The sequence below is a fragment of the Rhamphochromis longiceps genome, linkage group LG16 (assembly GCF_057381845.1).
Source record: "Rhamphochromis longiceps isolate RC_006_pf linkage group LG16, R_longiceps_female_GT1.1, whole genome shotgun sequence".
In the NCBI taxonomy this organism is placed as follows: Eukaryota; Metazoa; Chordata; class Actinopteri; order Cichliformes; family Cichlidae; genus Rhamphochromis; species Rhamphochromis longiceps.
The window spans coordinates 38,052,295-38,079,294 of record NC_140572.1 but is presented as its reverse complement, the minus strand read 5'-3'; the positions used below and the strand labels follow the sequence as shown (position 1 = coordinate 38,079,294).

General features: G+C 40.7%; 1 protein-coding gene across 4 annotated transcripts in view; it reads left to right on the top strand.

Moving 5' to 3' along the window:
• Positions 1-27,000, top strand: part of LOC146651637 (partitioning defective 3 homolog B-like) — a 235,087-nt gene that overhangs the window by 7,278 nt on the left and 200,809 nt on the right. For all 4 annotated transcript variants that reach the window (XM_085383729.1, XM_085383728.1, XM_085383730.1 and 1 more), the window contains exon 2: positions 7,145-7,246. In XM_085383729.1, coding sequence (XP_085239855.1) covers positions 7,145-7,246 — 102 coding nt within the window. The remainder of the gene's footprint in view (positions 1-7,144; positions 7,247-27,000) is intronic.

Here is a 27,000-nt window from a genome sequence, read left to right as displayed (position 1 = left end):
CTGAACAGCCTGAATGCATGAATGGGACTTTATCTAGAAAACACTGATATGACCTTTAGGGTAAACTTTACTGGAGACGGTGGCTTTATTTTGTCTCTCTAAACCCTCTGTAATATCTCCATTGCAATGGCCGAATTATGCGAATTGGTTTAAATAATGTCTGTGACATTGGGAAACATAATGAAACATTTTGAGTCCTCTAAATCCTTTCACCATTAGTCCAAACACTGATGCCGTGCTTCTCTTTCTGCTAATTATACCAGGGCAATAATGGGCGAGAGCAGGCTGTCCTTGTCCTACTAAAATAGAGACGGTGTTGGGACACTCGCATTTTGGAGGCCAAACAAATATAATGGACAACACTGACCGGCTTTTCATATCGAGAGAAGTTTTCTTTTTATTTTCTGAACAAAGTGAGCAAACGGCGAACAATGAAATTTAATCAGTATTATTTGAACCTTGGTATAATTTACAAAGAATAAAACAAACAAAAATATTAATAACTGTTCCTTTTATCTGTGGACCCCTGTGCGGTGTGTGGATAATAAAACATGATTGGACACTTCAAAGGTTCAGCGCTGTCACTGGGTTTTTTTGTCTTTTATATACCCTGCTCATCGTAGATTGATAGCAACAAATTCTTCTGGCACAACTTCACCAGCTTCACTTAAAGTAATAGGGAACAGCTTTATTAAGTGTTGCTGGAATCTTCACGTCATGTAAAATGAAGTAAACAGTTGAATTATAAATAATCTAACCAAAGCGAGCATGTGTAGTAATGGGGAAAAAGAAAAAAAAAAAGGTTAAAAGGTTAAGTCTATAACACTGAGGTCCTGGTGTTCTCTCTTTGCTTTTAAAGCCTGTACTGTCCTGCCAAGATCTGAATGGTTTTCTAAGGTCTTCCAAGTTAAGACTGCAGATGGCTGTGAGTCAGCAATGTAAAGGTTTCTAGCACAACCTGGCTCACTACCAGGGGGGCACGGAGGACAAGGAAGGGGAACAAAGTCTTCTAATATACAGAACAACTTTATTGGCTGACTGTATACAGTAATACAGTAATGTGGTAAACTAGTTCTACAAAGTAAAAGTTCTAAGGATATGGGTCTGGGAAAGCATTCAAAAGGATTTTCAAATTACTTGAACAACTTTAACTGAAGGGACACTTTGTACATGATGGTCTAGCAAATTCACTGTTAGCTGCAAACAGCATACGGACGTCTCTGAGCACTCAAAGCAGACATGAGTCTCCAAAAAAGGAGATCTGGATCTGCAGGAAACTTTGCAGCTGTTGGTGTCATAGCGGTTGGATGTAAAAGCAAACATCATTTTCAAAAACTGGACCTGCACCGGGTGTGTGTCAGAAATAAAAACGACTTATAGGTTGCAAATAAACGTGTAGGAGCAACAAACGCTCCTGTGCTTTTAAAACCAGTTTCAGGCTGACACGCTGAAACTAAAATAATACATGAACCGTTACTTGCTTGTCCAAATGTATAAAACATCAATAAATAAAACCACGTGACTGCACATATTTGGACTAAGATAAGAAATCTAAGGTATAGATGAAGCCAGATGATACATATGTTATGCTTTAAAAATGAAATCAGTCAGGTTTGTGGGCAGGTGGTGTTTTTACACTATACCTGTGTATACACTTGTGCATATGGATTTCCAGGTGGATGTGTATGGAAGGGTTCTCGTCAGTGTGGGTGTACAGTGTAGTTTCATTAGTCGGGACAGGAATGCTGATGAGGCGTGGCCAAACAAGCTGATAAAATCGTCCAAACATTCTGGCCCCATGCCACGGCACAGGCAATTATTTCTGAGGGCGAGGGAGAGGCCGGGAGGAGACACGCGCCTCCTCCTCTGTAGACAAACCACAGGAATGTGTTTATTGAGCCTGACTGTTTAGAACGGACTCGGAAAGGTTTGTTTGAACAAACTGTTCGAGTCGGTGTAAGCAAACCATGAATTTTTTGTTACAACGTGACAATAAATGTATCTTTGCTTAATTGGATGATTGAAAAGTGAGCTTGTGCCCATCTTAAGTGTGGGATGTTGCAGGGTCACAAGGCAGGTCGGGGGGTGATTCAGTTTAGATTGTTTTGCTTTTTCAGAATTAATTTCAGGATATTAGTCACTGCCTTTACAGAATTATCGATAATAAAATGATATAATACACACATACATTTCCTGCTTGACGTCTGATGATTTCAGACCTCTCTGTTCTGGATAAGGATCTAAACGTGGGCGAGTATTCAGCTGAAGCTGTGGTGTGGATGTCGCACTGCGTGACTCTTCAATCACACCTCTGTGGTTTATCGAGGTCCACTCATTTGCACGACCTTCAGTTTGAGAGCAGCGTGCATACCAAACTTGTTTGTTAAGCAGCAGACTAAAAAGGCGTACTGTTCAGAGATAAGAGTGGGAGCGATGGTACAGAGTGTTTTCACTCAGGAGGGAATTTACTCCAACCTATTAATCATTTCCACATCACGTCACGAGAATCAAATATCCTGCAAATATTACTGCATTAAGTGCTAATCCCCCTGATTTTTGGATTTGATCGGCGTGTTTACAACTCTTATCTTTAAACTTATATCTGCGAGTCTCTCCGGGTTTAGAAACCACTAGAGTTGGAGGGACAGGATTTGGTGCTGACACTTTATCAGATTAGACGAGTGTGCTCACGGCTTATCTCTCAGAATCTTCGTCTCTCGTCGGTACAGCCGTACGGATTGCCTACTGTAACAGAGAAACCCAAACAGGCGTTGATGTCCTCATAGCAGCAGCAGGTCGCCGAAGGAACGAGGCTGTTTTCACTGTGCGTGTCTCGTTGTGTTTCCAGGTTACAGGGTGTACGTGTTTCCCACTTTTTGTAGTGATTAGTCTGCCGATTAGTTTCGTGAACAATCAGTTGGATTTAAAAAGGTTCTGATCCACTGAATATGTAACAATGTAACTTGGAGAAAGACGGCATGGTGCGTGTCATCATGTGACCAGGAAACAATTTTACCTATTACTACTACTATTACTTACTGCGCAAGTCATTTCAGTCTCTTCAGAAACCACTGGAATGAGTTCGTGTATATAATTAGAATCAGCTGATTAATGTCAGATTTATGGTTGGGTGTATTTCATCTTCGACCTGATGTGGTACTTTCTCAGTACTTTACATGTTCTGAAATAATAAATTCTAATTTGCAAATAAGTCTTTACTTGTCAGGTTAAATATCATCTGACTCTAGTCACATGATTATTCGTTAATATTCAGTGTTAATGTGGCAGAAGATCTGCCTTTCCTGCACCTTTTCACAAAGTTTAACGATATTTGTCTTGGTACTGTTTGTGTAATCCTGCTGGCAAACAGACAAACTACACCGTAAATCTATTTGTGCACAGGATCTTTCCTTGCTCAAAGATTTAAAGACCGTGTTCAGTGAAAATCAAGTTATCAACCTTCGAAATGTCAATTTGCTGAATCCAAGTAGACACACGAGCAAAATAAGCTGTCAGACTAACCTTTTCTGCCTTGGTAGTAAAAATAGTTAGTAGGCGTTGGTGGGGCTATATTTAATATGAGCTAACTTGGCAGGTCAGGTGGTTGAGAACAAAGTTTAGCTACCAGAGCGGTGAGTGAGCGTTGGAACATTTGGAGGCTGGAGTTTGTTTAGGGCTTAATCGATGATAACTTTAAGACGATGGATTTGGGTTTTCAGCTGTAAGCGCTTCAAAATCCACCTGTGCTAGTTTGTTGTAATTTGATGAATGACTCGTTGAGCTTTAATAGATTAGTTACAATTAAAGGCTTCTGTGTGAATTGTAGTTGGGTGGTGTGGATCAGCCCACACACTGAGAGCAGGCCCGGCTTAGTTTTCTGATGTGAGGAAGTAGAATACAAGCTGAACTCATCACGCCTGTTTCCCGAGGTACGATTGCTTGTGTGGCGTCCCGCTGTTTGTGTGACGGTGACCGATTGAGGGCTGGACATTAGAACTAATAAACAAAATTTAAAGCGCAGGCAGTTACACAAACACGCGCACTCGGTGTGTGTCCTTGAGTTAACATTTTCCAAAGCCTTGATTGGTAGTGCTCAAGGGGAAAGAAGAAAATAAAACGGAGTATTTGAAAATCTATCTCATGCATCTGGACTGGGTCTCAGCCAAGTCATTGTTACAGCGGAGTCATACTATAAATTCCAGCTGGAAGGAAGAGAGGAAGAGTTACAGACAATAGAAGAGCATAAATGGTCTCAGTGTCAGAGGCTTGTGCAACAAAGATCGTTGAATAGCCACTGAAATGGCGAGTTTTGTAATTGTACGCGTTTGCACACATATCGTTTTTAATGATTACACAGTCAGATCAGTTGGACTGATACACTGACAGAAGGAAATGTTGCCCTTGCAGTGATACCCGTCGACACAATCTGATCTTGAAATCTTTCTAATGCGAGTTTTTGAAAAACATTACGAGCATCTGACCCTGAAAGAGTGATTTACTGGAGCACCACCCTGTAGTATTTGGAGTCGCACCTTTCCTTAGGCTGCGTGTGATTTGTCTTGAGTATGTGTGTGCACGCTTGTGTGTTGTCTCAATATGTTGTTCAACAACCAGCTCTATGCAGTCAGCTGTCCAGTACAGTTTCAAAGTCATTAATCACAGGCCCAACACGGCGGAGAAAGGGAGCGAGGAGGGAGAGAGAATGGGCCCAGCTAGAGCTGTAATCTGTACAAGGCACCTCGGGGAAGACGTGAGAGATGTGTGCAGCAAAGAAACAAAGGTGAGGGCAAAGTTGAGGGAGAAGGGGAGTCGGAGAGCGAGGGCTTTATAAATGAGGAGTTGGTGTGCAGTAGATTCTTGTGGGTGTCCATCAAATAATTAGAATAATTTTAATTTATTACTATGTTAATGTGAAACTTATTGACCGCTGTGTGAAATTAAAGAGCCTCTCTCCATTGTTCTGTGTTTGAATTTGGAAAACTGAGGATTTTTATTATAGGAAGCAGATGGTCAACAGTGCCTTTCTAGTCTTTTTGACCAACGTGTGTTTCCAATACAAGCTACATTCATGTATCTGTGTTGTTATTAGGGCTGCCACGATTAGTCGACTAGTCACGATTACGTCGACTATCAAAATCGTCGACGACTGATTTAACAGTCGACGCGTCGTTTGAAGCTTTGTAAGATCACAAAAGCCGCAGGAATAAGTAGCAGGATTTCAGAGTGTAATAACGGACTGAAACAGAAGATGGCAGCACTGCATGTACAAGGATGCCAGCTGCCGTTAAACCCCGAAGAAGAAGAAGAAGCTGTGTCCCAGAATTCATAGCGCAGCCCAGCTCAATTTACAACAATGGCGGAAGCTAGTTAGTTTTAATATTACTCTTATTATTCTTTCTGGGTCACAAAATAAACGTTTAACATATTTTCAGGCGAGAATGTAGCTGTGTAAACCTCAAATATCTGCTCAGTTTATCAAGACACCACATATTTTCAAAAGCGCTCCGACGTTTTCGGAGACGTCTGTTACCCACTAGCTCGATAGCTAGCCGGGAGCAAGGTCACTAGAGCCGTGAGAGCACCAGACTCCCGGCAAATCGTTTTCAAACCCACCGCCGTCTTTCGCTACTCAGGTTAAACATGATATATAAGTCACTAAGATAACTTAAAAATGTTATTGTTTGGCTTTTTTAAGTATTTATTTATTTATTTATTTATTTATTATTTATTTTTATTTATTTAATTTTTCCTGGGTAAATCGGTTTGGCTGAGATTAAAGTTAGTTTTTACACAGCTGAATAAACGTCAAGCAGACAGCTGATTATCAGAAGTGTGAGATGCTGGAGAATTTACTCCGGTGTCCTGTTATATTTTAGATAGCAAGGAGTTTATTAAACTTCACCGAAACAATCTGCAGATTTCAGTAAAATTTAATTAACTATCATCTTGTCTTTATTTTTAGTTAGCACAGACCTTAAACACTTAAAGCTGTAAGCTAATGATAGTTATATAAGAGCAGATGCTGCTGGTGCAATAAGCTGTACGTTTTATGTCCGATGGATGATGATCTGATTAGTCGACTAATCGCAAAAATAATCGGTGACTAGTCGACTATCAAAATAATGGTTTGTGGCAGCCCTAGGTGTTATGTATTATTGCCTACTGTGCTATTCATACACACACAAATTCACCACTGGTGTTTGAATTCAGTTCACTTTTATTTATATAACACCAAATGCACACATTCATGCACAGTGGACGAACCGGGATCATTTCCAATATTTAAAACATTTACTGTGAGAACTCTCAATTATTTGGAATCTTGAAGTTTCAGAAGTGATAAATATGTGAGAAATAAAAAGCATTATGATAAAAATATCAAAAAAATTGCAATTTAGAAATGAATTTGGAATAAATGCATAATTATGATTTAGAGAGAACAAAAAACACATTTTTTACAAATGTAAAAAAGATGAACATTTTCAGTGCAGTAATAGTGCAAGAAAGATAAAGTTGGTTTAATAAAAAGTAAATTTAATACAAATGCACTGGGAACAGAGAAGGCTTCAGTTTTCCGAGACTTGGTTTTGGACCTTGGAAACTGAACGCTGCTTCTCCATCTTTAGTTTTGACTGCGTGGGCGTCAATATGACCTTCCTCTGAAGATGGACGAGGAAGATCTCTCTTCTGGATTGACAAGAGAGAAGATTCATCCTAACTTCTGCAGTACAGAGGGCACAACCTGTAACATCTCAGTAATTCAGCTGCGGTTTAATATCAGATTTTGGCAGCCGTCCTGAAACAACTAAAGAAAAACATCCCTAAAGAAACGTAAGAATGCAACACTGATGAACTCCACATCATTTCTGTGCTCTGTGATGTGTAATTTAACAGCAGTCCGTATCCTTCAGACTGAAGTGTGACTATTTTAGGATTCTGACAGAAAATGTTGGATAGTTTTCCAGCCTGTTGTGGTTAACAGTCCGACAATACCACGACTGAGACTCTGTCTGTGATAACTGATGTCATTCCTGATGGAACAAAACAAGTGTTCTGTTAGAAATGTGTGCAGGTGTTAAAAAACAATTGTAGGTAAATTGATCATGTGGTGACAAGTCACTGATTTTTGTGTCCTTTGTTGTAGGAAGGAGATTTCTTCATTCGGACGCACCATGTTGAATACTGTGACGGGGGGATTCTAGACCCCGACGACATACTCAGTGATCTGGTGGAAGACAAAGACAAGGTAAGTACATCCTCTGCAGAATATATTCTATTGTTTCTGTTTAAGTATGATTATGGGATTATACAGATTGGTGTATGTTTTTATGGAACAGCTGACTGGTTTGAGTTTTTTATTTGATTTTAACCAAAAACCAGAAACCCTGCTTCTTAATTAATAACTCTGAAAACAATATGTGTTAGTTAGTTTTAACTGGAATAGCCTGTTTCCTGACTGACCAGCACAGCAGATTACACTGGCATGTGCAACTGACCACCCCAGACACGCACCAGGCAGCTATTGTTCTGTGCACAGTTACAAAATCACAGTATTTACTTTGGCTCATAAATATTTGCCACAATTTTTGTATATCTGCTTCTGTACACCACCACTGTGCATTTAAAAATAAAATCCAATGTAATGCTATACTTCTTCTCTTGAGCTTCTCTCCACGCCTTCAGTTGCTGCTGTGAATTCAGTTTTCCCTTCAGGAACTAAAAAGTCTGCTCGGTCAGGTCCAGATCAGGTGGTCTTGTGTCATTTCACTGCCTTCAGAAACTCTTGGGTGTCGTTTGCTTTGGGCTCTCATCCATTTGCACTGTGAAGCGCTGTGCGATCAGCTGTGTCTATCAGCAGTCAAACATTAATAACACTAGTGGCACAGTTGCACTGGCAGGCCATAACAAACGATTTTGCAGGATTGCACAGGCTGGTTTTAAATGTTTTCTGCCAAAGTCTGGCTTTCTTCTTGTTGTGTGTAACCAGTGGTTTGCACTTTGTGTTAAACTGTCTCTATTTCCATTCATGAAGGTGCCTCTTGAATACAGACTGCCACCTCATTGAGAGTATTCTTGACTTGGTTAGAGGTCGGTAAAGGCTTTTTCTTTCATAAAGGAAGCCTTCTGAAATCATCATCCACCTTAGTTGTGGTAATCTGGCCTCACCATAAAACTGCATCAGTAAACTGTCGAATCACTTTTAACCCTCTGAAACGAGCAGTTTCAAAACAGTTAATACTTTTATACCTGAAAGTCTGCACCGCAATTTGTTTTTTGGAAATGTACAGAGGTGTCATTGTCCAACCTGCCTTTGGGTCGACCGTCTGTATCCCTAAAGCTATAGGACACACTTTGGTTTGCGCAGTGCAACAGTGCATGACAGTCCTGTGTATTTCTCTTCGCTCTTTGGTTTGATGCTAGCTCACACGGAGAGCGAGCGTGTGCCAAATGCAAAAGCAAGTAAAAGAATGCTGACTGCAGTTGATACAACAGTTTCATGCTGATTACGCAGAGAAGTGAGCACATGATACTGTGTGTCTGCTCAAAAGTGTTACAAAGGCTGAAGTAGAGATCTTTGTCTGGTATATTGTGTGCCATTGTATGTGTGTGCAGAGTATTGAGCTGCAGTGGCATATAAGCCACTCCCTTGATACAATAATGCCTCTTAAGCAAAACTCAGAGGTAAAGGTTTTAACTCGCCTTCAGCGTCAGGCAGCATCATTAGTAATTCACGTTTGGAGACTTGAGGCAAACGTAATCCATATATTCCTGTTTATTCTTATTTTTCCCCTGAAGAATGTCATTTGTCATTTAACCCCTTTGGAAACTGAAGTTTTTCATACTTTTTTAAAAGATCTGGCATTATACAATGTGATCAGTCCCATCCCCTAGAGTAAGGGCTGTTTGATGATTGCTCGGAGCCTTAAATGAATCCGGAGCCCTTCTCTTGGTGGCTCCGCACATTAAAACAGTGTCAACATGTTTTAATGAGCTTGTGTCCTATGGATAACTGAATTTTTCATTTAGGTCACTGCTAAAAAAGTTGAAGAACCTGCTGGCTAGAAATTGTACAGATACAGTGTGTTTCCCTGTCCTTGGATCATACTGTATGCCTTTAAGCATGTATAAATACTGCAGGATTTGTTGGAAATTCACTGAACTAATTAAGAACAAAGTTGCTGTAGTTAGCAATTTCTCTCGAGGCTGTAAGAATCTGTGGGAAGAACTGCTGTTTGTTAAGACTCGGGCCTTTGTGCCTCTGTTCATGTCAAAATAATCACTTATTTTACATTTAAAAGGATAGTTTTGTTTTTGAGAATCTAGCTAAAGGTTTTTGGCTTGATTGGTCAGTGTGCATGCCGACAGCTTTGGTGCATGGTTACGTGCATGAAGTGGCCCAAGACTGACCTGAAGAAATGTTACTTGTGACTAGAGCAGGGCGATATGGCCAAAAATATTTATCACGATATATATTTGAAAATTTGCGATAACGATATAACCGACGATATAATTGATGCGAGACAAAATACAACTCCACAACATTACTAGCGCAAAAAGACAACCTTCCATTTATTTTCACTTAAACAAGAAGCTGGTTTTTATGTACATTAAAGCTTTATAAAAATGTAACAGTGCAAATGCAAATTCCTTGCTGAAAGTTTAACCAAAAGGCATTTCCAGTAGAAATGGGCTGACATATCCTGAGCATAACCATGTATAATATCCACTGAAGTTAAAAAGAGGTGCTTTGCAACATTAAACTGCAGTGTGCAGTATGTATTTTTCGCACCATAAGGTGCACGGGATTATAAGGCACATTAAGCGAAACAAAGCAGTCAGATAAATCAAACTTTATTAAACTCATTCTTCTTGCTTCCTCCACTTCTGTACCATTGATTCATTAATGTTGAATTCTCTGGCAGCTGCTCTATTCCCATGTTGCTGCAGTATATTAATGACTAACCTCGTATTGTGGATGGATTATCTCAGTTGTTCTCCTGACTGAAGTTTGGTCCGTTTACAGCATCCTGCCATGCGATTGCATTTGTCTCTAACCATGAAGAACCTTCACGTTAACTTTTATAAGTGGAAAAGTGTTAGTGTTCGTCCTCCAGCTTCACTGTTTATGTTATGCTAACATAGCTGTGTCGCTAGCGATCACGTAGCACATCATTATATACCAGCTAGCCCAACTTCAGTAACCCTGCAAACGTCACTGCTGTTTAGTTTCCTGTCTTCATTTATGTTGGAAGTGATAGCAGAACTGTACGTTTGATTTTTTTCAGAAATCTCTCAGTCAGAACATGCAATATCATGCTTAGGTAACTAGCGAAACTAGCGAGCTAACTTCCGCTAGCTTCCTGCTAACTTCTAACTCCGTTAAATGTAATAACTTTTGTTTTCATGGATGCCTGGAAGTTAAACTTTATAGTTACACCTGGTAAAGCAGCAATGCTGATCGTTTTATTAAAGATGAAAGAATTTAGACAGTTTTTAACTCTAAGTGATGCTGCAGTGTTGTTTGACCTGAAGCATACGGAGTTTAGGACCCAGATTACTCCCAGATTTAAGAGCATCTTAGTCCGACAAATATGACAATAACAACGGCCGCTTGCATGTTCTGCAAAAAAATGTGCTTTGTTGTGTATCTGACGGACAAACACCAAACCAGTTCCACATCACTGAAGTTGCACCATTTTTACAAACCAATTCTGGTTCATCTGTTTCACTCAACAATCGGCCATGTGCGTATGAAAACAAAGGCACTGCGCATGCGCGTTTTACTCCCATTCTATCGCGATATTTCATTTTCCTATCGTTGCCTAACATTATACCGGTATTACCGTGAACGGTATAATATGGCCCAGCCCTACTTGTGACTGTGTCTGTTGCTAAGAATTGATATTCACACATGACATTTTAGAATTTCATAAAGCCTGGATTGTTCCTCCACGCTGAGTGAAACGTCGTGATGAGCTCTTGTGTGAAAACTGTGCAGTTACATGACACACAGAGCCGCAGCGCACGGCCGCATGACTCAATGACAGGAGCAATAAAAGAGTCCGGAAAGCAGCAACTGACCGAGAAGATTATTGTTCTGAGAGCCTGTTGCCATGGTTTTGGTGAGATTTGCAGAGCATCATGCACTGGTCCTGCTTTTGGCTGCTTGTTTGTGATGCTTAATGTGCCGGTGTCACAGTGTAGAGTTTCTGCGAAGATTAGTTCCTCTACGTTAGAAACAGTTGTGATGGTGTGTCTTTGATTTTGTCTGGACTTTAGCGCCCGAGACTGAATTATTTGGCATTTTTTGTTTTGTTTAGATTTTTTTTTCTTTCACGTGTTTAGCCTTTTTGCGTTGACTTGTAACATTAAGATCTTTGAATTCTGTTTCCTGAGAGAGCTCAGGGTTACAGCAGTTTCAGTGTTGTCTTTCATTCTGCAGTTAGAGAGAAGCATTGAGTTAATGTTTGATATCAAAATGTGAGTGGAAGGGAAATGATTAGATAAGTGTTTAATCATTTGAATAGCAAGTTGGAGCGAGTCGAGCAGGTTTCTGTGTCAGAGCTGGACTTTTAATGACTGAAAGTAAATGAATGTCTTGGTGACGGCGGTCCCTAAAGATGCACAATACATCTGACGACTGCTGTATTTTTATTCAGCTTTTCCCTCGATGCTCTCTTCTCTCATATTCGCTCAAATAGGATAGCGACGCTTGTAGGTAACAGACTTCGAATGCAGTCAAACTGCCAAAGACATATTTTAGGGCATCAAATACGACAGCGAAACGCATCGAAACGTAAAGTATTAATTTGCGCGATTTCTAGAAAATATATATATTTCAGAGCTGGGATGAAAACATTGCAAAACACTAATGCCCCCAAAAGGCACATACACACAGACACACAAACAAATAAACTGTACAGAATCATACTCGGCGATACACACTCCTGAGCACCAGAGATTGCATATGAAATGAAAGTGTGAGATATTCATTGGATTCTGAAGCGAGGCTGTCATAGTATTACTGAGCTGAGATGAATAAATGGCTCCTAATCCCAGATGAGTGTTTTACTGTAGGCAGACTCAGACTGCCTGGCTTTAGGTTTAAAACCACAAAGAAAATAAAAGATATTTGAGGTCCGCTGAAGAAAGAGGTCAGGAGTACAGTTTTAAAAAAAGTGGCTGAAATATACTCAGATACTGTTTCCCTCCGTAAATTGCCACCGTATTGTGATCGCAAACGCCTCCGCCGCAGTGATGGCGTCAGGGGTTGATGAATCTGGCTGTAGGATTATGGAGCGTCACCTCTGTGGTGAGAAAGGAGCCTAAGCGAGTGTTTGTGGTCAAGAGGAACTCTCTAGATGTGGTCAGGCTCGCCTCAGCGCACAGCCTTTGACCTGAAACCAGTCTCGCAGAGAGAGCCTGGACTCTGCACCACTCTGCGCTTGGCCCAGTGAGATGTTGGGGTGTTCCCAGCAGATGAAAAGGTTCCTTCTCTGCAGCTGTAGGTTAGGGAACAAGTCCTGGCTGTCGCTTGTGCTCACGTGCTGAGTGACGGTTAAATGGTTAAATGGATCCTGCCTGTTTGGAGTCTCAGGGTGGGGTGTTTGAAGGTGCCTTTACTGTGGGCTCCAGCGTCCTGGATGCTGGACAGACCTGGCGTACCCAAACTTGTGGCGTGTGTATGTTTGGAGGCCCCAGTTTGTGAGATCTTTAATTTCCACATCCAGCTCAGCTTTGAAAGCGTTCTACACTTTACTGCCACGTTAGACACCAACCACCATGCGGCCACAGAAATCTCTGAACCAGGAAGTGGACAGAAGAGGTGAAGGGAGCTGGGAACTGAAGGAGTTGAGCTTGTTTGGCTTGTGGGACTGTCACTCGAACCTCACATTCAAGAAAAAAAGTTTCTCTCTGTGAGGACTTTGGATCCTGTTAGTCTCACAGGATTTTTATGTAAAATAGAAGCTGAGTTAAAAAAAAAACACTAAAATTTAAAGTTGGCACATCTGTCCAGCTTTTAAGGCTCAGTCTGCTAGCATGCTGCAACTGAGTGTAATTCATTTAGCATTATTTTCCTCCCAATCCAGGTATCTGGAAATAAAACGCCTGACGGTATTCACCTGGCTTAATTAGGTGTAGTGAACCATCACAGTTTTATGACAAAACAAACACCGTATACGAAACATTGTAGGAAGAATATAGAGTCTGTCTAATTTAGAAAAGGAAACTCAGCCTACAAGTTAATGCTGCTGCTGTGTTTGGATACAGATGACACGTTATCTTTGCATTAACATAGAAAATATTTTACTGTTGTATTTTTTCATTATTCTACAGCTTGATAGGGAACAGTCTCGTTTACACGGCGCTCCCCCAGGATCCACCTCTTAGGAAAATTATACTATACCAGATAAAATAAATGATGTGGGCTGTTGTGCATTGTTGGTAAATGCACCTTTAGTCCCCCATCCAACACCCTCTCACTCCAGCCTTTTTTCTCCATTACCCTAATGCCTCCCCTGCACGTTGTTTTTCAAGCACACTCACAGCTTTGTGCCAAAGGAAATGAAAAGTAAGCAGAAAATATGGATTCCCATCAGCATTTTCTATGTTGCTGGAAGTGTAATTCCTAATGTATTTTTTCCATCTCGGAGGTATGCAGAAACAGTCTTACATGGCCTAGGGTGTGTTTAAAAGGTTAGCTGGTAATGGATGGATGGGGGAGAAACACTGTTGCCTCATATGATATTGATGTTTGTTCTGGGACATTAATGTCACGTACACGTGGTGAATGCACACAGACTCTACATTTAGCTTCCCTGACAAATAAGATTTAAGATCAGAGAAACCACTCCCCACACCCTGAAACACACATCCTATCATGCTTATTATTGTGTCTTTTGTAATGGATCCCCATTCAAACCCCCTCATGAGCGTGTACCCTTTTACCCTATCAAAACAGAAAGGAGGATATTTATTACATAGACGACTAGCACTCTAAATATCTGCAGATGTTATAACACAGCATGTCGTATAATTTTGCAAGCTGATAAATCGACTGCTCGCGTTCATAACATATGCACATATATGAAGGGCGCTCGGTTAATATATGTTGACTGTCAGTGTAGACTGATATATGTGTCAGCGTACTGCAATTTACCAATGAGGCCGTAGCCTCATCAACCAGCAGCCAGACTGAGAGTTATATTTGATATCTGAGGTCCTAAGGAAAGAAGAGGTTTATGGCCATTCCACCCTTCTCAAGGACTGCGGGATACACCTGTCAATGCTCACACAAGACAACTCACCAGTGATCACTATATAATGGTGAATGTCTGGCTGCATAAAGAAAATGACATCTGAGTCATCTATAGTGGACAGGAAGGACATTTTATGACTCGTATAACCTTTTGAAGGACTAAGAGCAAATATGCACACAACCTAAAGACATATGGACACAGCCTGGCATTAATCTGTATTTAGCACTTCTAGATGAACCGTTATACTAGGGGTGGGCAATATAAACGATATACGATAGAAATGATATAAATTTGGCCAACGATAGAGATTTTGACTATACCGCTCTATCGCGATAGCGCATGTTGATGATGTCATCAAGCTGCGCCTGTTTTGATCGAAAGCATCGCAGCGGCTACAACCATTATCATCTGCAAATTATGGCGGGCGACAGTCATAGCAAAGAGATGAAGCACTTTTGAAATATGGGGAAAGCCAAAAACTGCGCTTCCTCCACTTCCGTAACATTGATTCATTAATGTTGAATTCTCTCGCAGCTGCTCTGTTCCCATGTTCCATCCATCCATCCATCCTCATCCGCTTTGTCCGGGGCCGGGTCGCGGGGGCAGCAGCCTAAGCAAAGAGCCACAAAGGCAAAAGGCAAAGTGCCACTTCTGCCTAATATCAGCTCCTTGTGGCCCCATCATTTTTTTTTTTACTTTATTTACCACCCCCCTTCTCCCCTTTCCACCCACAGATCACTAATGCACACACAGTTCTCCCACCCCCTCCAAAATTTATTTATTTGTGGCTTTGTTCCCATGTTGTTGCAGTATATTAATGACTAACCTCATATTGTAGATGAATGATCTCAGTTGTTCTCCTGACTGAAGTTTGGCCCGTGTAGCATCCTGCTATGCGATTGCATTTGTCCCTGACCACCAGAATCCGTCACGTTAACTTTTATCGAGTGGAAAAAAGTTGGCGTTCATCCTCCAGCTTCACTGTGCTAATGTTATGCTAACATAGCTGTGTCGCTAGCGATCACGTAGCACAACATTATATACCAGGTAGTCCAACTTTAGTAACCCTACAAACGTCACTGCTGTTTAGTTTTCTGTCTTCATTTATGTTGGAAGTGATAACAGACCTGTACGTTTGAATTAGTTTCAAAAATCTCTCAGTCAGAACATGGTATGTCATGTTTAGGTGGAAACTAGCGAGCTAACTTCCTGTTAACTTCTAACTCCGTTAAATTTAATAAATTCTGTTTTCATGGATGCCTGGATGTTAAACTTAATTGTTACACCTGCTAAAGCAGCAACGCCGATCATCTTATTAAAGATGAAAGAATTTAGACCGTTTTTAACTCTCAGTGTTCGTTTGACTTTGGGACCTGAAGCAGCCATAATGCTCTGACAATCCATCAAAACATTTTTTAACAATTCAATTCAATTCAATTTTATTTATATAGCGCCAAATCACAACAAAAGTCGCCTCAAGGCGCTTCACTTTAACAGATTTCTGCACTCCAAAATCGGTTTGAGGTCAGTAAGCACAACCAGAATTCATACATAAGGCACACTCGATTTTTGAGAAAATTAAAGGATTTTAAGTGCGCCTTATAGTGCGGAAAATACGTTATACAGAAGAAAAGAATATATCGCGATATATATATATTTACCGCACATGCTTCAAATTATATCGCGATATGGATTTTAGGCCATATCGCCCAGCCCTACGTTGTACCACGATGTGGACCAGCTGGAGTCAGTTAAAGCTGGAGGCTTGCTTTCCAGTTTGGCGCTACAGTGTCGTCATGCTGGATGACAAAGACTTAGACCTGTAAACAAGTTGCATTCATTGTTTGAAGGTCATGTTATATAAAAGTATCCATCTCATGTTAGCACATAGAAATGAGAGGAGCGGATACAGGCTAAGGATTCACTTGGCTTCATCATGCTAAACCTCTTTTCTGTTGTATTTTATATATACTGATTTAGTATAGCTAGAAAGATAATTAAATTTTTCAGAATAAACTGTGTTATTTCCTGAGGACTTTAAATGATTAGGCTGTAAAAAAACATAAAAATGGTGCCCAGTAAATGACACTTGTGCAGCGTCTGAAAGCAATAATCGGCAATGCTTTCTTTAGAGGAAGGTCAATATTATTCTCACCAGCAGCCAGTTTATGTGGGGGGCTGAGGGGGCAAAGGTTGCTTAAGCACTGTTTTTGTGTGTGTAGTTGGCCTTTTAGTTCATTCACTTAACCTTCGAAAGCTGACATCAGACTTGGACAGAGAAATATATTTGAACTCGGCTTTCCTCACAGATGTGTTGATAAATATGATTAGGATGGGCTGGAAGTGATAGAAGAAAGGTCCACTTTAGCTTTAACACTTCATCCAGTTCAGTAGGTCTAATGATATTCCACATATCCAAGATCATTTGTGAGATGCTAGGTGTGGTACCAGTACAGATACCTTTACCAGATATATTAGAAATGTGTTTTCACTAGTTAAGAACATCTAACCAATCTATAATCAAAGCAAATGTCAATGTGAAACACATTTGTTGAGTAGAAAAGGCTTTCATTAGACGACCTGGGGTCAAGCCCGGCAGCCCTGCTGGCTCGAGATAACAGAGCAGCCACTCGCAGACCAAATCTGATGAGCAATATCTCTCTGCTGTAAATGGAGGCTTTTTAGAGAAGGGCACAGAGAGGTGACCCTTGAAACCCAGATGCTGAATATCCTAAAAAGTAAAACTGGTCTTAAAACCAGAACAAATAAATCACAGAAATGGGGAATTAATTCTTCAATAAATTCAAATTAAAAGTTAGTGGAGAAACAATTCCTGCAAGACTTCCTGCTGCTGGCATAGTTACAAAAATCATCATTAATTAGTGCCTAACACAATAATAATGGGATCATTAAGCTGAAGACAGAGGTGCAATGTGAACAATGAGGTTTGTTGCACGTCTGTCTGCTTGTTTTAAGCATCAAGTTTTTGTTGCGGTGTATGGGATTAAAAGGCTGTCTGGACTGCGTCAGCGTCCGCCCACACAAATAACCGCTTCTCACTGTGTCATATCACACTGCACATTTTTTAATCCCTCTCAAGTCTGTTTTGATCGGGGTCACGGTTTAATTAATGTTGACACGTCGACCAACACGACACGCAAAGAGAAATTCACAAAACTACCTTAACGACACTATTCCAGGCAAATGCTGCCAGACTGTCTGGTGTCTATTGTCTTCATTATCTTGTCACAGCAGCACAAGCAGCTATGAATAATCACATTGCAACTACATCATCTTTACCAATCAATGCTTTAACTGTGGCTTTGTCTGTGATTTCAGAAAATGGGGCTGGAAGCCATTTCTGTCAGCACGTATATACTGCAAAGTCTTAATGTTCATGTCGTTTCTGATGAAAACTGTAGAGGAGGATTACAGGGCATTATGCATAATAACCTTTCCAGCAGGGTCATAATTGCCTTATTCTAACTGGCTTGTGTTTTCTTCCTCAAAATGAAAGAGCTAAGCTGACGAGAAGGGGGAAAAGGAGGAGGGGAAAGGGAAAAGAGGGGGAGGCGTGTGCAGCAGTGGGAAAGCTGGTGACGGGTTAATGAAGAAGAAAGTCAAACCTGAAATGGTTTTCTACGTACAGATCTTTGTAAATGTAAATTACAAATAATCACAACAGCTATTAAACATAAACCTCTGAGTCCATCTGATTATCCAGATCGCCTACAATTATTTATCCTTTCTGCTGGTCTACCTCAGAGATGGCTCGGCCCATTACTCACTGCAGGCTGCAGAGACACACAGATGTATGATGCGATAGATAACCTGGAGTTTCCTGATGTGAGGAGAAACACAACTGCTTGTGAACTTTTTGAACCACGCTCAGCATTAAGGAGCCCCACAGCTAATTGCCTTTTGAAAGTTAGACTAAATGATTTCTAATGATGAACGTCTAAACGATTATATTCCAGCCCCACTGTAAATGCTGTTATGAGTCCACACAATCAATGATGACTGCAATCAATCTGTAAATAATGCAGCACATACATTAGCTCGGCCAAATTACTTTTGTGTGTGTGTACAGCAGCCTCGCGCTATAATTTCTGTCTCGTAGCCGCTAAACGCACATTTTGATCTTAATTGACTCATTTGTATCAAGAACTTAAGTTTAGCAATTAGAGTTTTAATGTTCTGATATACTATACAAGGGCACTGCGTAAACTGCAGACTGAATAAAAAATGATCACGTTATGGAGAGTCGATGCTGTAGTTGGAGATGGTAGATGTTTTCATGGAAGCGTACAGAAGAAGTACAGCGCAGATCTTCTGGTTCTGCAGCGGCACGATTATAATTACAATCACCTATGAGCACAAATGCCTTGAGCAACATCCTTCAAACATGCTGCTACTAACAAAATCACAACGTGGCGTGCATGTAACACGGGAGACGCATAACAGGAAGTGGCCAGCCCGTCCACCTGTCTGTCACCAGTCTTTCAGCCCTTTGCACCAGTTTGTTAGAATAATCATCCAGCACGGCGCCACACAGAGACCCAGCTGCTTCCCTCGGGGAGGAGTCCCACACTTTTGTTTTAGAATCTGTTACAACTTCTCGTTTCTGATGCTTTTGAGACGCTCAGAGAAAAAGTGATCGTTACTGTCGAGTAAATCTGAAGGACCAAGACTGGTCAAGTTTAGGTCACCAGTCTCATTACACTGAGATTTGTAAAAAGGAATGAAGGAACATTTGTCTCTGGGTAAATTGTGTTGTTTTGCACCGCTACAGATGCATTTTGCTCCGTTTTTATTGCTCTTTTCTGTGCATAGTGGATGTTGTGTGTATAACTCGGTTTTTTTGTCTAGTCATTTTTGTTTCTAATTATTTTTTAGTTGGACTGCAATATGCCGATAACGTTACCTAAGAATCCTCAATATTTCACTTCCTCAGACTCGGACACTTCCTCACTATTTGCTAATTCTAATGAGTTTTGACAGTTGGATGGAACTGCATTAAACTTTGGCCCGATGCACGTGTAGTTTCTTTATTAACTAGTGAACCAGTGTGTGAATGTGTGTGTGAATGGGTGGATGACAGGTTGTGTAAAAGCGCTTTGGGGTCCTTAGGGACTAGAAAGCGCTATACAAATACAGGCCATTTACCATTTACCATAACTACCATTTGAAGCCCATCTGTATGTCTCAAAGTCTGACTGCTTAATGCCGTTTCTTCCCATCAGCCGGCCAGACATAATATCCACCACTCATGCTTCAGTCTTCATCAGGTAACAGCCCACACAGTGTGTTCTGTGCTCGGGAGCTCTGGTTGTAATCAACATAAAATATTAGAAGCTTGGGCTGGTGGGGGCTAAATGACTCGAGAAGGGCAGGTGCCTTTCGGTTTAATTAAAGGCAGTCATTTTCAGGGGTCCTGAGGATATAACCCCAGGGCTGCATGAGAAAAATTCATTTTAGAATGATCAATCAGACTGAAAGAAACTTTCTTTATTTTTCCCCTTCTTCGTGCAGAGTTTCTGTGTTGCACATGTGCAAAAATCAGGTGATGCTGCTCACTGAGCGTGCCCGCGGCGAGAGAGCAGCCACACGTACCTGCGCTGGTGACCAAAAATATAAAAACACAAATGAAAAAAAATGGACAGAGGTATGAAAAGTCAGATTCTTTAGTAACAAAGTTGCAAAGTTGGCAACAACATGAACTGAAGCGTGTTAATCAGCTGTGAGTCAGACAGATGTCAGAGGCCCACGCTGAGATGGGGAAAAACATGGATCCACATTAAAAACAAAAAGTCTTGAACTGTGTGATACCAAAGATGTACCCAGGAAATAAATCGTAGCCAATAATCGGAGTGTAGATCAGGCGTCTTTTGATTTAAACAAATGTTAATAAATGTGATCAGTGCTGCCTGAAGCATGTTTGTATTATAAACTTTGTCTGTGGTCTCAGCAAAGCATCTGTTAGAATGAGACACACACACACACACACACACACACACACACACACACACACACACACACACACACACACACACACACACACACACACACACACACACACATCAAGAGCACTAATGACTAAAAAAATCTTTGACATTGCACTGCTTCATATGTCACAAGCACATCTTGCTTCACTTGATCAAATGCACAGATGGGTAATACAATATCACTTGTTTTGAAATGGTCTGTAATGCCTCATTAGTTTGATTGCTTACAGCCTGTCACACACGATGGGCAGAAACAATAAAAGCAGAGCAGACAAAAAATTAAATGGCTGTTTTAATGTTTTAATTTAATGGTTTAATTTTAATATTGCTCATTTACGACAAGAGTGACGCGATTAGATCGTTTCACTGAGACACAGATACACATGCACGCCGAAGGCTCCGCACGCAGACATACTAATGCGTATATACACACACACGCGCGCACACACTTTTCAAAAGCAGTGGAGTGGAATAATGGACAAGTCAACGGAATAGTGGGCAGATTTTATCATTCACACTCTCTTAACCACCAGCCATCTGCTAAATGTATGCATTCTTATCGTTGTGTCTGTGTGTGTGTGTGTGTGTGTGTGTGAATGTGTACAAACGCACACGTGTGCACACGAGAGGCCGGATCAAACACTTTACTCGACGGTGCCGTCCAGTTCAAACACAACCGTTGCAGTTACAAATCAATGGGTAAAATAGTACAATAGCCATGTGACTGTGTTGTGTGATTTAAAGCCAGGCCCTGTTTGCAGTACTTGAGAGGTTAATACTCGTGCAAATACTTGTGTGTGCTGTTGATTCTGCACTTTCTTTGCAGTGATTTTAGCTTAAATTTGCTCTTTACAACAGTTGGAAAACGAGATAAAAGGATGAAAATAAATTGCAAAGTAATTAAAATAAACTCCAGAGTCTACTATAATAGCTTTAAACATTACAATAAACTGCTGGCCTCAATTTTTCCCAATTAATGGAAATTTTCCCAGCTAAAGGTCACTCAGGCTTGGCTCATGTATCATTATCTCTCTGTTACATTGAGAGGTTGCTCATTATGACAGGATAAAGAGGAGTTGGACAGTTGGATTTCCTTATAATGAACCTACATGCTTCCTCTCACATGTCTACTTTTTCCCAGCTCTTTGTGCTGCTTTTCAGCCTCTCCACAATTTGTCCTCATCATTTTTCTCTTTCACTCTTACTCTGCCCAACACTACCTGTCAATATATGGTGTGGTCTCGATGATACAGATTTTATCTCTGTTATTTCTCTAATGCTTATTATTCTTTACCCTGTCCTGATTTTTCTAGCAGTATTTATGGAGCTTTGGTCCCCTCCCTTTCCTCTCACTCCCTTCCCTTCGCCCCTTACCTCTTTCTTTCCTCTAATGAATCCAATCATTTTTAAGTCACACCTTAGTGTGCTAGCATGTATGTGTGTGTGGACCCTTCATTTGTCAGAGGCACAGATTGGATCCAGGCCTGATACATATGTTGACCCTTAGCCAGGAACCAAGGGGGTTAATTGAGTAATGGTATTTGAGAGAGACGGAAAAATAGAGCGAGACTAGTGGGAAGGAGGATGAGAAATAGACAGCTAGAAAGAGGGGATTAGGAGAGTGACAGTGAGACAGATAGGTGCAATTTGTAAGAGCATATGAATGAGAAGCAGACGGCTGAAGGAGGAGAAAGGGGTTAATTGTTAGAAGTGAATAAAAGGGAGGCAGAGGGAGGCTGGTAATTAAAGAACTGTGGAGGAGAAAGTGAAATAAAGACAAATGTGGGGTTAATGGTAACCGTGTGTGAGGTGGGCACGAGGTGACAGCAGGGGGCATCTTATCGGCAGGGTATGGAGGGTTGATTTTAAGTGATGGTGAAAGCATTAACAGAGCGATTGAAATGAAACAAGGCAGAGGGTTCAATTATTATGAGAATAAACAATGAAGCCTGAAGTCTTCATGGACCTCGGCTCTTAATTAACAAAACACAGCCACACCTGGGACCCGCATACAATAGACGGGCACATGGTACGGCATCAAATTGTGTGTGTTATGAAGTCTACCTCATTATGGATTCATTGTGATGATGAATTATCTTAATGAAGTGCCTGAATGTGGGTTTCTGAGAGATGGACTGGCTAAATGACCGAATAAATAAGAAAAGCTGCATCGTCTGATCTCAAGACGGCACTCTGCCTTCTCTCGCCTCTGCTTACTGCTTTGACTTAAGGACATGCAGGGCATCTTATGCTATTTTCCATACGCTTTAGTTATTAAATCAAACTGCTTGTCTAATAGTTAATGTTTTTCCTTTGGCTTGAATGTATTAAGGAATAGACATGCCAGTGAATTTTTATTAGAAGCATTTAAATGTTGAATTTTAAGACTAAATGAATAAATAGGTTTGGTGGGTTTAATCTTTAATTTTTTCACTTATCTTCAGTCCACTCCTTTTACCTGACCACGTAACACTGGCTTATATCACTGAAGCATATAAAGGCATCTAAAAGAAGGGATGAACCAGTGTTGTGTCTACATGTAACAAACTTGGCAAAGAACCAGTTTTAACTTGTGCCTTTAGGCTCTTTCTTACGAAAAGCCTTCCTCAAAAAAAAAAAAGTTTGTTTCCATTTCTGTAGTCGAATCTACCAAAAATACCAACGATAACGCAGTTTGATGGCCGTTTGTGCGCCAAATGCCTGTTGGTTTAAAACTTGACATGAAGTGTGTCCTTACAAACACTGAGATGAACTGTATCTGAAATAAACCGAGAGCTGACTCAGGACCTGAGAGGATCTGCATCACTTGCTTCAGTTGATTCATCTACTGTTCACTGAAGCCTCATCAGAAATAGTCTCAGCGGAAGGGAGTCTGCAGCCATCTGTGAAACATGGTGGAGGCTGTGTCAATGATCCCAAACACCACCAATGTAACAAAAACATGCCTCGATAGAAAAACACACCATGGAACACATCAGTCATGGATTGGCCTCCCCAGAGTCTGGACTGGAGGTCTGACCCACTCTGACTCCTGAGAAGCAGCTGTGGGATCATCTTGATAGAGGACTGAACAAAAGGCAGCTAGGCTGCAGTGAAGAACAAAAATGAACTCTCAGGCTTTTTATAATTGTGCAAACTCTGTTTTTGGATTATGCTCTATATTTCCATGTACGCTTTTACCAGTCTCAACAAATTGCTACCAAATTTTCTCAGCAGAATATAAAGAAATAATGGGTGACACAAGTCTTTTGCACAGTACAGTTTAAAAAATCTCTTACACGGAGTGTACCTGTCAGTCTCAATTTGTTCACTGTGGTTAGAGCACAACAGTGCAGACAGCATAATTTGCTGCTTGAGCTAATAATTTAAAAGGTTCAGTTCGCAGCCATCCACGCCTTAGGGCTGTTTAAAGATAATGTTTTTAATCTACCTGTGAGATGTCAGGCTCAAGGTGTACCTGCACACCGGGCTGGACTAAATTGGATACTCCTAGACAGGTTTTAGACTACTTTAATAATAAATATTGTTTGCTTTTGAATTAAAAAAGATTAATAATTCCTTTTATTATTTACATTTGGTCAAATCAAATATAAAACAGTGCTGTAGTACAATAACTGTATAGTCACGAATTGGCATATTTTACAGAAGCAACATAAATAAAATCAAATTAATCCTTTGCTCTATAATGTAGCTTATTATATACTTTGATCCTTTCAAATGTAATCTGGGCTTGTTAAAGTTACCTAATCACGTGATCGGATCCATGTTATGGATCACTACTATCCAGCTCTCCCTACACTTCCTTCAGTGTTGAGATGGATTTGATTTGTGGTCTTATGCACAGACAATATGATCTGTTTAGAGGACTAATGTAATCACTGTGTTCTCTATGAGCTCCACTCGTCACCTCAATCACAGAGATGTTGGAAGGACCACCTATCACGTCAGCCCTTTTAGAAGGAAAAGCAGTCAGTGTGAGGTGTTGTGATCTCACACACACACACACACACACACACACACACACACACACACACACACACACACACACACACACACTGATCTGCAGAGCTAACAGCAGTTCACAGAAAGATTTAAATACGTTGAGAGAGTAATATACCGGGTGGTGAGAGCTTTATGAAGAGCGAACCTGTCCCTGAATGTTTGAGTGATGTTAACAGGCTCATTTAATACCCTAACCTCTCACACGCTCACATGCATTCATGCACACACGTGCACACTGACACACACATCATCAGCTCCCTGAGTAGGCGGCACATAATTTTCGTCACTCACCTCAAGTAGGTGGAGGTAAGACAGGATGATGGAGCAGCGGCAGAAGGAAATAAAGGAGTAACTGTCATCAGCATGAGAAACATATCCAAAGCTTATGAGAGGTCAGAGGTATTAACGCCGACTTTTTCTCGGCTTTTGCAAGTTGAAATTAATTGAATTTTCGTGCTCATTAGTTGTTTTACATTCCTTGTTCAGATAAGTACGTTGAAGTATTAATTTCAGAGTCAAAAACATCTAATGCACAGTCCCCCACCTCTGCTTTCTTGAAGATCTAGCCTATTGGACCAGCTTCTTGTAGTTAATCCCAGCTCTGTTGCCAAGCACGAGATAATGTTGAATATTTTTAAATAAAGAATGATGACATGGAACATCTTTATTTTTGGCTGATGGCACTGAGCAGATGCTGCAGAGAAGATCTGGTCATCTTGCATGCTGTTGCTATGAGACTGGTCACACATATTTGCAACCTGTGCTTGCTGCTAAAATTGTGCCCGACGCTGTATCTCACACTGTCAGATGCATCCAATAGAACCACAATCCAATGGGAAAAATGAACAAATTGCTGCTTTGTGAACTTGGCCACTGCGAGTAAGGTCTTGTAAACGGTGAGGTTCTACATGGGGTGCCTTTGTTGGGAGTCTAAAGCTTTTAACAAGGAAATTTTCTAAAACCTTTGTCGAGTTGAGAGAAACACTGGAAAACTATTTTAAAGGAAGCAAAATATCTTTGTTAAGTTTAGCATAAATTGCTCTTGAGTGCTGGATTATTAGCAAATGTCCTTGACAGCAAATTGATAGCAGATGAAGCTGGGTTTTTATCGTGTGTATACAAAGAAGTCTAGCTTTAAACCTTTAAACAAACCTTCAAACTTCAATCTTTCTTTTCTTATCGTGGATTAGCTCCGCATGGGAAGAGAAGACAGAGCTGGACTTTGCATAAAATCACTGTTGCGGTAACAATCGAGTTAATGATTTTTATTAACACTGTATTTGTCACGGGTTGCCGGGGCAAGCCGTGTGAATTTAACAAAGGACCCAAGATGCGGATATGCAGTGAAGTGAGAGGGCTTTATTGACACACAACTCGAGTGATAACAAACAAAAGGAGAGTGTGTGGCGAAAAACTGAACTTAGACATAAACTACACTGGAAAAACTAAAACCTAAACACCAAACCTGAACACGAGAGAAAGCAACTTGCAGGGAGAATTCACAGGATGACAGCAGGAGATTCACACACACGAAAACACCAAATAACACAGACGGACCAGCAACGAGGACGAGGTAGCACACACACTATAAATACATACGCCAGGAATCAGGGGATGAGAAACAGGAGGGGAACACACCTGGAAGACATAACAGCTGACGAGGCAGGGGAAACGTAAACAGAACACACTGACATAAGACAGAGACCTTCACAATAAAACAGGAACTTACACATACAAGGACACGGACTAAGAAACGCGGACTTAACACAGGAATACATGGGCAGAACCGAATAAACAATAACCAGAGGAAGAACAGAGCCAAAATCACAAAACGCTGGGTCAAAAGGACCCAGGATCATGACAGTATTGCACAGTTGTTTTATTAAGAGTCAACATGTAAAGTTATTTTTCTATGTGCAGTATAGAAAACATAAGTGCACGATGCTAAAGTGGACAAAGAGAAACTTTGCAGCAGTGTGACTGTCAGCTCAATAACCAGCACAGGTATATCACGTATATATGGTCAGCTGACTTTGGTATGTGAAGCTTTGAGTGTGACTGTATCAGAAATTGCATTTTAGTTTGTTGGTTGCATTACTGATTTTACATGAGCCCGGATTATGCTATGCTTAGACAGTTTACCTTTTGCTGTGTATTTATATTTGTTTCACACTAATAACATTAGGAGTAACATTAGACTTTGGTCCCATCAAACTCCTGCTGAGCCAACCTGTCGATTGGTTGAAGAGCAGTTGACCCAGGATTATCTTGACTACTTGTTTGTCCGTCTCTGTGGTTTGGCAAAACAAAAAACTATTGAAAGGAGTTAAAACATTGAATGGGATGGCGTTGTCTTCAGAATCAGACTCAGAATACTTTATTACTCCCTAAGAAAATGATGTGGGTTACAGTTGCTCCAAAACAGTAACAGACTAAACTGTGTAAACAATACAATATGTTACAGATTTACAATAATGCACTAATATATACAAATACTCCTGCAAGTCTTTTACTAGTCTTCAAACTGGTCGCAGTTTTGCAACAATGAACAGGTGCACTTGAGTTAATGCTCATGGTCTAACAGCGATAACTGTGAAGCACTTCAGCTCATGTCATCAGTATCATCAGTTTCGCTCTGGCCTGTTAGATACAGGCAGCATATTTATATGTAACTCCATATTGTTTTACATGCAATACACTCCCAGTTTCACATACATCACAGTTTAATAGCT